This window comes from Parasteatoda tepidariorum, chromosome 3 (genome assembly GCF_982258835.1).
Source record: "Parasteatoda tepidariorum strain Cologne lab strain chromosome 3, Ptep-v5.0, whole genome shotgun sequence".
NCBI lineage: Eukaryota > Metazoa > Arthropoda > Arachnida > Araneae > Theridiidae > Parasteatoda > Parasteatoda tepidariorum.
Genome location: NC_141757.1, coordinates 52964931 through 52977097, shown reverse-complemented (window position 1 = coordinate 52977097; position 12167 = coordinate 52964931). Strand labels below are relative to the sequence as shown.

At 27.0% G+C, this 12167-nt stretch overlaps 1 protein-coding gene across 6 annotated transcripts in view; it reads right to left on the bottom strand.

Annotated features, from left to right (window-relative positions):
• The window catches only part of LOC107446086 (poly [ADP-ribose] polymerase tankyrase), a 100937-nt gene that overhangs the window by 66761 nt on the left and 22009 nt on the right, over nucleotides 1-12167 (bottom strand). For 3 of the 6 annotated variants that reach the window (XM_087159331.1, XM_087159334.1, XM_087159335.1), the window contains exon 2: nucleotides 1468-1636. In XM_087159331.1, the coding sequence (XP_087015457.1) occupies nucleotides 1468-1636 (169 nt within the window). Of the gene's footprint in view, nucleotides 1-1467; nucleotides 1637-8293; nucleotides 8393-8524; nucleotides 8968-12167 lie in introns of those variants that run through there. The other 3 variants (XM_087159330.1, XM_087159333.1, XM_087159332.1) reach the window with 2 other exon arrangements.

Genomic DNA, 12167 nt, shown 5'->3' with positions numbered 1-12167 from the left:
AAATGTCAATCAATGAAAACAGTCATCTTAGATCAAAAGGCAGTATTTCTAATTGGAGATAAACTTTTAACTGACTGGAGATTGCCTTCTAACTGCTTATAGACTTAACACAGCAGAATGAAGAAGTTGTCATTGTGTAATTTTAGCATGTTAAAAACAATAATAAAATAATTTGATTTAATTGCTGCAATGAATGTCTCAATTTGCATGCAATAACTTATGATTTTTTTCAGTTTAATAAAAAAAAATATAAATTGGTCTTTCTTTAAAAATAAAAGAAAGCAAACTATGTACATTTATAAAGTATAAGTATAATACCTCCAAAATAAAAAACAAACAAAAAATGCATTTTTGCTGACAATGATTACAATGATTTTTATGATAAAATTTCATTATACAAATTTTAATTTTTCTTGTGGATACAACCAGGCTTGATTGAAACAATCTTTTTAAATTTGCAGGCCTAAAACTACAACTTATTAAAGCTTAGATAAGCTACAATTTTTTTTTTTTTTTTTTTTTTTCCAAATGACTGAGGAAAAAAAAAATTTTCTTTCCAAACATTCACTGTTCAATGTTGTGGAAATAAAATTCAGAGCTTTCAGAACATTTATTTTTGCTTTAGAAGCATTTTGCAGTACATCGGAATCAAGAAAAAGAAATGGCAATATAACCAATTGTTTAGTATGATGTTTTTCTTCTTCTTTTAAACGATTTGATAATTACAAGATTCAAGGGTTGAAGTTCGCTGGAAAAAATTCCTCTTGCAAATTTTAGAATTATAGCTGCAATACTTCCGTTCCCCTCTCACAGGCAAAAGGACAAAACTAATAAACAAAACTTCTTTTAGGAAAAAGAAAACACAGAAAAAGTTTGTGCAAGCTTTACAGAAAAAAATGATTTTGATCAGTTAGAAAAATGTATAAAGCGGGATTTTCTAACTTTATCAGTATAGGCTATTTTTTTTAGACCAGCAGAAACTTGATATAGCAAGCGGGATTGCGTATGAAATGGGCAATGCAAAACCAGGGTTCCACTGTACATAAAATCTTATCAGTCACTCCAAGGAAAGTATCTAACTTAAAATTCAACAAACCATGTTCTCAATGCACACAAGACTTACAATAAATGTTGCAATATTTTGGGTTCACAAAGCAGGATGTACTAAAATTTACAAAAAATATTTTTTTGTTTTAATTATTTTTAAAATAATGGGAGAATAAAAGAAAAAAATAGAATGCATTTAAAAGCAGTAACAAATAATATATTTAAAGAATTACATTTCCTCAATTCCCACACATTATAAATAACATGCATACATTTTTATTCATAAAAAGATCATTAATCTAATCTAAATTCAAAATTTTAAAAAAGTATAATGGGTTGCATGGATCCAAAATTTTCTTAATCTTGCCAACTCTAAAGAGTAAAAATTAAAAACTGAGAAATAAAATATCAATTACTCACTTGATTTACATCATTATGGTTTGTAATAGTAAGGGAAATTGGTCCATCCGAACATCCATTTGTTTCAGCATTTTGTTCCATGACGGTAGCCCTAGAAACTACAGTCAAATTTTCTGGTTCTGCCTCCAAAACAGGAGAGGTTTTTCCACGTTTCCTCCAATTTTCTCTCCTGAAACAAAACATAGTTGTTTAGTATATCAGATGGAAAAAGTAAGTTTTTAATTATTAATAATGTAACAATTTTGTATTTAAAGACAATATCAAAAATATTAAAAAACTTTAGACTTGAAAGACATTACAACTATAAACTAGAAGAAAAAAAAATTGCAAATTACTTTTCTTTAAATACATAAGTACCTTAATAAGCCATAACAAACTAAAAAAAAAAAAAAAAAAAAAATTATTTCAAAATAAAGAAGTTAGACACTTTTTTTTCTTATTGATGACTTTTTTAAATTTTTAGGAAGTATGAAAAATGTAACAAATAAAAGCACTTAATGTTTCTGAAATTTTACCATGACATGCATGAAATTTAGTAAATCACGAGGCTGAATTAATTGATATAATGATCTGAAAAAGTCTTATTTTGTAAAGTAATAAAATAAAGTTTAAAAAAAAGAAGCCAATACTAATAAATATCTACCAATATTTACAATAGTTCTACTTCAATTAACTGCTCACATAACTTAGATAGGTGTCTCTCTCACACATAGTTAAAATGAAACCATTCATATAAAGTGGCCAATTATGTTCAACTTGCTTACAGAACTCTTTAAGAGAAGGAGCATAGACTACATTTTCAGTCTATGAGCCCAGTGCTTTGTCCCAATTTAAGGTCTACTTAGATGCTTAACTTTTTTCAGATAAAAATTAATCTCTTTTAAAAATATTATTATTATTTTGTTAGTTTTTGTTTAATGCATATTTCTATCAAAGTGAAGTTATAAATTAAAATGAGCTAAACTTTCTAAGTAGCTAGACTAATTTGTTTTAAATTTCATTCATTGATTTTTCTTGTTTTTATTTATTTCCAAAGTCAGACTTTTTAGAATAAATTTGAAATAGTACATTATTATTTTGCAATGCAGTATTTTTATTTTTTTAAATGAATCAATTTAATTAATTCACATAGAAGTTTTACATCCTAATTAATAAAAAGAATATGAATCAGCAATTTTTTATAAAAATGCAACACCTCCAACTAAGGAGTCAAAGATAGGCAAATATGTTATTTATGTACCAATGGTTTTTCACACATTTTTACAAGACTATAATCATGAATGAAGTGAAATTATATGTTTGTCTGAATGCAACTATGAAGAAAATAACAAGTTTGAAAAGTATATATATATAGTAGTTGTTAAAATTATTCATATTGCTGAAGGTTCTGCACTTAAAAAATGCATCATTATAATTAGGATAAAGATCAGGGTTGGCAAGTTTTTGACACATGACGGTTTTTACCGTCATGTCAAAAACCCATAGTTTTGGTAAAACTGTATTTTTATTTGAGTTTAACTGCTTATAATTTAAAACTAATTCATTTTTGGGCAATAAAATTAGAAAAAAAGTTGTTAAAAGATATTTAAGGACAGATTCTTGCATTTTCCCAACATGATTATATCAAAATATTAGGATACTAAACAAAATTTTCAACATTTCCAAGCATAATTTTGTTTGGAAGAATGTCAAGTCACTCTTGACTTAGAATTTGTTAGTAATTACAAGTTTCGAAAGCTTTGTTTAGCTTATTTCTAATATTTAAGAAATGCCAAATTTTAAATTCTTCTTTTTAGTTCTTGAAATTATTAATAGTTCCAAGCTTTTTTGTTTGTTTGTTTATTTCTAACAATTAAGAATTGCAAAATTTCGAATCCTTTGCAAATCAAGCTTTAATGATAAAAGTAAGTATCACTATTTTCAATAAGTATATTACAATATTTCTATATGAATATATATCCTTCTATAAGAATACATGTATATAGTTGCAAAATCAATAACAATCATTTACAACATTCATTTATAAAGGCAATTATGTGACAATAATATATTGTCCACTATATGCCATAAATTAAAGAAAACAGTAGGTTTTTGACGGTTTTTACCACTGTCATGTCAAAAACCAGTTTTTGACGGCAAAAACCCAACCCTGATAAAGATACAAAAAAAGATACATACAGTGTTTTCATCATAGAAAAAAAATGGGTGAGAATTTCTCACCCTTTCTCAAAAACAGGGTGAGATTTCTAAAAACTAAAAAAACACAAAAACTCTTGGAAAAAAAATCATTTCTTTAATTAAAATACATTTTCAACGTCTTCTATTTTTTAAAGCTTTGAATATTTTTGGTGCATCATCATAGAAGATTTTGCCTTTACAAGGTATTTGTCCATCTTACATAAGTGCATAAAAAATTTTAACGTCTTACATGAAGAAACCTTACCTGCGGTAAATACGTGGTTGCAGAGAAATGTATTCTGAAAGGGGTTCCGTGGTTGTGTTCTGTTCGAAAAGTTTCTGAACAATACTGGTAAATAAGGAGGCTAGATAATGGGGCAGATGTTGAAAATAATGAAAGATCCAGGAAGAAAAGTGAAACGGATTTTATTCTAAATGGCGTAATTCGAAGCTTTTTCCAAAATGCGAGAAATTGGTGAATTTTGAAATTGATTTATAGAATGCGCAAATTTCTCGCGGTAATAATTTTTTAATGCGAGAAAAGAAAAAAATATGCGAGATTCTCGCGTTCTCGCACTGTAGTGAAAACACTGTAAGTTTGTTTCATTTTAATAATATATTATTAAAATACATTCCCACTTAAGAGTATTAAAAACTAGATAAATGTGCATCAAAATAGTTTTAATAGAGTGGTTATTTTAGTAAAAAGAGTGGTCTCTTAAAGGCTTAAATTTAGTTGAAACCTTACTATCACAATACCAAATAATGGTATTATTTGGTATCGTGACTTAATACAGCATGAAGTATGCCAAAGAAATCAAATTTATCTATAATACATACCAGGGTTGGCAAGGTTTAGGACAGAATGGATTAATCCACGGTTTAAACCGTACTGTAAAAACTCCTTGGTCTAAAACTGTCCAAAACCCTTTTACTCAAATTATGTCACAATTTTATCTGAACAATATTTAAGAGGTAAAATAAACATAGAACTAATGACACATTGATAATTAAATATACTAGAGAATATTTGTTTTTAAAAGTATAATGTTTTATTAATATTGTTTGACTCTTCAATTTAAACAAAGGATGATTAATCAGTAATCAAGTTCATTTTGTCCTCTCATTCAATAGTACATAACTGAAGTTTGGCCTTGCCATACAGGTTAAAATATTAGGGACTAAGTGCTTGGTTCGTCATAAACAGGTTTATTAATCTACAAGTACTTAATAAAAGTATTCAAGAATACTTTTATTTCATTTATGTTCAATTCTTTTAGAATAGTGGTGATACATCACCAGTGTCAGTAACTGAAACTTATGTTATGCCCTTCAAAACTGTTAATACATTTTTCAGTTATTTTGTACTTTCAATTTAAACTAATATATTCATATTTAAAAACAATTTTTTTTAAAATAGATGTCTTTTTTATCATTCTGTGATGCAGAAATTATAACATTTTTTTAAAAAAATATTGCGAAAAATAAAAGGTTAAGTTTTAAACAAATTTAGTATTTTTTAAGAAAAATTATTTTTTAATATTGCCATATTTATCCTTATGCAAAAATATTATTTATCAGTATTAAAAACATATTTATATTTAAAGGATTAGGTATTCACTTTTGTTGTTCAATGAATTGCTGAGCTTCAAAAATTATAAACCTTTTCTTATTATATTATTTTCTTTTGATAAGTTATAGTAAATTGCATAAAAAATATCAAATATTTATTGATACATGTAATTATTATGTGTACAATGGTTACACCCATAGAATTTTCACCTCTTAGCAAAGTTCAAGGTTTTGGACACTTTAAGACAGTTTTACCCACTTTAAGACAGTAAAACCCAAGTGTCCTGTCCAAAACCAGTTTAGGACGTCCAAAACCTCAACCCTGATACATACAATTAAATCTTTCAATGCTGAAATTACTTTTATGCAAAAATTAGTCCTAAGGTGGTTTAGAAACTCAGTAGAAATATTAATATTACTTAAGAAATTTTTTCTTTCGAATGCTCAAAAAAGTTAAAGAGCAGTTCCTCATTAAAGTACATTTCATAAAAAGATTATAAGTTCATCATGTTGCAATTTTTTTTTGTTTTTATAAAAAATAAATGCAGAAGAATATGGCAAGTTATGTACTTTTGAAAGTATTCTGTACTGTGCATGCAAGAAAAATGTAACTTTGTAGGCAACTTAATTAGTAATGTAACTTAATTAGGTAGAAAATACACTAATAAAGTTCAAGAAAATATTGTTACTAATTAATTTGTATTTTTTTTAAAAAATCCCTGATTAATAATAAATTTCACACTAACTGCTATTTTACACTGCAAAACAAGGTACACAAATAATTACATAACTGCTGAATTTTCACACAGCACATTCAATTGTTCAATTTCAATGTGTGCAACATATGACAGTATTCTGATTTTAACAAATTCTAGAAGTATTCAGTGCGTTTGCTGAGATAATAATAGAATTTGTTGAGAATAATATACTAATTTCTAGTCTTTTTTATTCCAAATTAAAATGAAATTTCATTTTTAAAAAAATTTCACCCACTTCTCTAAAAGTTTAGAAGAACACTTCTCTACTATAAACAACTTATCCAAATTTACAATATTTAAATTGGACTTAGTATAAATTACAGAGGTCTGTCTAGGCTTTTCTGAAAAGTACCGATTTTGTGAAAATTTAGACATAATTTGTGAAAAATTAATTATGCAAAAGAACTAGAAACTAAATTTTAAAAAAAATTAATAATGTAATTAAAGGAGTACAGAAAGTACTGAAAATCTTTTTAAAGTTAAAAAAAAAAAATCATTCACTTGAAAGGTTTGATAATTAAATATAAGTATACAACTTGATTAATTTAATCTCATTAATTAATAACTTAAAATAAAAATGTATACATATATCTGTTAGCTCTTAAGTTTATTTGAAAAAAAAAAATAGTTTAAAAATTCAGAGAAAATCTATATTTTCAGAAACATTAATAAAATTATTTTTTATGATGTTTATTATATTAACTACGTGATTTTTAATTAAAAACATCTATTGACTAAAAATAGTATTTAGAATAATATAACTGGAGATACAGAATACATTAAAAATTTTTTCCTTGCTATTTTTACATTAAAAAAAAAAATATAAAAAAATTTGTCAGTCAAATATCCAACATATAGTATAATACTACTTTATGTTGAACATATATATATCTATATATGCTAAAGAATTAAAAGGAATTCTTTTTCCACAAAGCAAGTCAATCAAACATCATTTTATTTTAAACAGAAGATGAATATCACAAGTTTTAATTCTACTTATACAAATAAAAACAAGTGTTGAAACAATAAGAGCAAGCATTTCTATACCTGCATATTAAATTTAAGTTAAATGTTGCTATATTTTTTTATTTCATGTCAAGTATGAAGACATTTAATTGAAAAGTTTCTTTGAATACTACATTTAAAAAAAGAAAAGAAAGAAAAACACAAGTTATTTTAGTTATTTCATCCTTTATTCAAACATAATAAAATTCATACAAAATTTTTTTTAGTGTAGATATCAAATTTCAGAAGTCTAGCAACAATAAACAAGCCATAAAATTTATTATAAAATTATTTAAACCATTCACACCATAGATAAACAAACTTAATTATCTTAATGACATTAATATTGGGATATTTTCAAAAAATTTTATTTTTGTAAAGATCGATTTTATTAACAAATTTAAAAAAAAAAGTGAAAAAGTTTAGTATTATTTAATAAATAAATTAGTTAAATGATAAACAAAATTCAATTACATTGAGTAAGTAAAGTAAAATTATCTCAAAAAATTTAAATTTGCTACGCTTATATAATAGAGTTAAATTTTACAGAGTAATTTAAAATTATTCTGATACAGTCATGAAAAGTTATTTCACTAAAACAAAATAAATAAGTTATTATTATTAATTAAATTTTAAACCAAAATTTAATAATTTGAACTTGTTAAAATAGTAATTATATGTCATGCAAAATCTACGATTTAATTTGCAAACACATTCTCAAAAATAAGTCTTTTGAGACAAATAATCATCAGTTACTAAACCAAATTAATTTACCATATTTCTAAGATTATACTCCCCAATTGAAATGTAAAACATGATTACAAACTGATATAAAGTGTAAAAAAAAAAAAAAAAAAATTTATTAGTTAATAAAAAATAGATACTAAACTTTCTATTATAAATTTTCACATAAATATATTTATGAATAGTATATTCACAATGTGTAAAAATGTAAATAATGTGAATTAGTGAAAAAGGATTAAGTTATAGGATGTGTACATTATTCAACACTAAATTTAGGATTCTTTTATTGAAAAAAGATTAATTCCGTGCGACTACATCATACGAAAATTCGGTAATCGATCGAGGAAAAAAATTTTTGTCTCATAGTAACAACGTCGTGAACACAAACAGCTAGGTGATATGAACACATATAATGACAAAAATAACATTCTTGTAAAAATAGCATAACAACTTCCCTTTTATTAAAGCTGATAAAAACACAAGATATAAAATATCTTCATAAGGCGTAAAAATTCACAGAATTAAATAGCGTTCAACCAGATGTGTTTAAAAAATATATAAATACAAACATGAGCGTAACAGGTCCCGATGATAAATAACGAGTTTATAAGCCGGTCTATTTAAATCGATTATTTTTCTATTACAGGTGATAAAAAACACCAGGCGCCATTATGAAATTTACGATAGCATAACGGGAGTTGACGAGGGTGGCGGCGTAACCAACGTGGCCGCATTGGGTCAATCTGGCGACCACAAATAAACAACCAATTACACAGTCACTAAAGATAAAAAGAACTCACATAATGACTTTACGATTTGAAGGCATTTTTCTCAATCCGGCGGCGACAGATCGTCTTCGCCTGTGCCTTTTGGAAGAGAAGACAAATGCGTAAAAAGGGGATGGCACAATATGGACGAGCAGGAGGCAGCAGCGCCGTTAATATTATCAGCCGGTTGAATCACACACGGCGGTTTTTCATCAATCGTTTGTTCCAGCAAATAACAGCTCCAAAAATAAATGTCATTTATAAAAAAGCATTGACAAGCTCAGAAAGAAAATACGGTATTAAATAAAAAAAAATAAAAAATCAGGAAATTTTGATCACATAATTTTTTTGTAATTTATTAATTAATTACTTGAAACTATGATATTTTGTATAAATTTTAAGAAAGCCCTATGCGGGTGGGTGTACATTTTCGATGATGGCGTCTACAGCAGAGAACGGATGAAAAGAGCGAAGAGAGGGCGCTCCTGATTGGCGGAGGCTATTCCCCATTCTCGACATTGATTGGGAAGTGCGGGGCACGTGCCGTTTCCACGACCACCCGCTATGCAGTTTCCCTTGCATGTTTCATTTCAGACTTCTACCGGATCGCTTCGAAGTTCAACCAGTACAAAAGTCACGCTCATGCCCGAATCATACAGTACAGAGGCAGTTCGCAGGGCCGGTATTAACCACGGCGATATCGAGTTTGTTGACACCGAAGATCAGTGTTTTCGTCCCAGGCGCGATGTTCGGAAGAGTGTGATGAACTTGGAGCTAATGAAAGAACGCGTTATAGATTCTGTGTATTACCGATTTTTCAACTAAGTTATACACATACAAGTCAGATTTTTCTTAAAAATCAAAGAAAAGTGCTGACATGTCTAAAGTTGAAGACAAGGGACAAATCACGATTAGTGGGGGAATTTTTATTTTACCCATTTTATCTTGTCATTTCAGTGTCTTAGCTAACAAATAAATGGAATCCAAATTATCTATTTAACCCACTGTTGATTGATTAACTACGCACCGCCCTCTAACAGGTCTCAGTTAAAAATAGTAACATTTTGTCCAATCCACTCTTGTATTAAATTTTTTCTACATTCCTATTTTATTTTTTAAAGCAGATATTATAATGATAACATGAATGGCTACTTCAATCCCCCCCCCAAAATCAAACAAATGTTGAGAAAAAGACTCCAAGAAGAAAGAAAAAAAAAGCGATCATTCATAAGTCTATATATCAGGGCAAGGGGAGAAAGGAAAAGTCTTTTTCATCTTTTTTCTACCCAGCCGTGCCAACTTTACTATATTTGCTAATAAATGCATGGAAAATTATCTAAACAACACACTGTTTAGCTCCACGACCACAACTTACAAATCCATGTTTTTATTTTTAAAATAGCTAAGTTATTGGCTATTCTTATTCTTCCTCCCTTCAGTATTGTGAAGCCCTCCTCCCGAGCTCTCCCCTCGAAAAGTACTCTTCCTGGAACCCACTTAGGAAACCTTTCACCTTCAGTCAAAAATGGGAGAAAAAACCCCAACAAAAAAACATTTCTCATACATTCTATAAACACATAAATACTTGATACAATATGTTCCCACATGGCGCCGCTATCATTCCCCTCCCCCTTTTTGATGAAGACCTTTAGTATAAATATTTGAGGGTGTTAGGAATTTTATGAATAATTGTTAGAGGTTAATAAACAAATTATAGATGAAATTAGTATGGAGTCCGCTTTAAAATACCTACTTTTTTCAGTTTGGTATTGAAAATTTTTTTGTACCTCCATCTAAGCATATAATATTTGTTATTAAACCAATTATTTTATAAAAAATGGTGTATTTTTAAAAAAAATTTTTTTTTTTTTTTTTAATGGTGACAAAAAATGCAGCAATACCCTAATTTTACGTTTTTAGCTTTCAAAAGCGTCATGATCTTCGAATGAATTTGAAACTTAGGTTCCTCAGCGGTTTCATTAAATTAAATTTAAAACGTCGATTTATTTTGACTTAATAAAACATGCAATTTTTTAAAGTCAAAAATTTATACGATAATTTTAAATTTTGCTTATTTTTATATCGTTTTATAAAGAGATCTCGAACATATTATTTGTTCAATTTATTATACAATTAATTTATTTGTACAATTGATGTGTTTTCTATTTTATTAAATAATTCAAATGTATATTATCAAAATATATCAGATTTCTTTTAATTATCTTATAAAATATACTAAGTTATTAAATTTTGAAACATGTTTCACTCAGTATTAGCTGTACTAAAAGGTGATGGCCCACAAGTCAACCCGATTACATTCATAAACATCACTAATATCAAATTTTTCTAAAAAAAAATATATACATAAGACAAATAATATTTAATTTGAAATGCAAAATAATATGTTGAATTTATTTTTATACAAACACTTAAAAATGTGACGCATGCGTTATTTTCAACAAAATAATTATATATATTAAAAAAAAAGTTTCGAATTTAAATACATTGGCCATTATGTGTATTTTCAATAGCTTAAAGGTGCGGATTTATAAGAATATTAAAAGACTTTTAATTATAATGAGACAAAAGTTTATGGTGATCCACAAAAAGTGTTCCGAACATACATTATTGGATGCCTCGAGATTAAAGTGAATAAAGGTATTAAAATATTGGATTTCTAATAAAAAGAATTTCCTATTTTGCATATCTTATTGCAACGGATAAAATTATTTACTGCAAAAACCGACAGAAAAAAATCACTTAAAATTGCAGTAACTTTTGATCTGATCTCTAAAAAAACGTGCGTCAAGTCCACAAATAAAAATGCTCAATTTTCAAATCCATGTCAAATTTCAACTCGGTAGTAGCATTTCAACGAGCTGAAAAGCGAATCGCACGAAAATTCTTATTACAAACATCACGAATTAATTGTCAGATGTTAAATGTTTCTATTCTATGTCTCCGTACAGTATTCTCAGTACATTTTTTACACTCAATCATAATTTCAAGTTTCTAAGACTAACAGTCTTTGCACAGTAAAACAAAATGCGTCATAAAAAATTTAAAAAAACGAAGAGCATAAAATTGCTTTTGATAACTTTCTAACAAATTGGCATTTCTTTAAAAAAAAAAAAAAAAAAAAAAAAAAAAAAAAAAAAAAAAAAGAGTTTTTGAATAAAAAACCTCTGTTTAAGAACTTCAAATTTTAATTCTTCAGTTGGAAATTTAGTTATGAGGCTGCACTCATGCTATTTTTTATTGCTAGTTTAACAAAACTAATTATCAAATGTTAATTTTTCTTTATTCCATCTAACTTCTTGTACATTTTTCTACGCATATTTTTTTTCTTTTTTCTAATTTTAAGTCTTATAGTTTTTATCAGCAAAACGTAACGTAAAGTTAAACACTCAAAATAGCGGCAGTGGCATCTTACTAATTTTTAATATACAACGGACGAATTTATGTCATGCGGATTGATATGTGTTAATTTATAAGTAAAATACAATTCATAAAATGTTTTAAGTGATGAGCTAAATCCAATGATGTATGAGATTGGTGAGTAAATAAAATAGCCAAAACTTCTTAAAAAGCTTTGAAAAAAAAAGCTTTTTTATTAGGAAAAATAATGGTAAATATAGGAAAAACTATGGAAAAATAATGGGATTATAAAAATAAT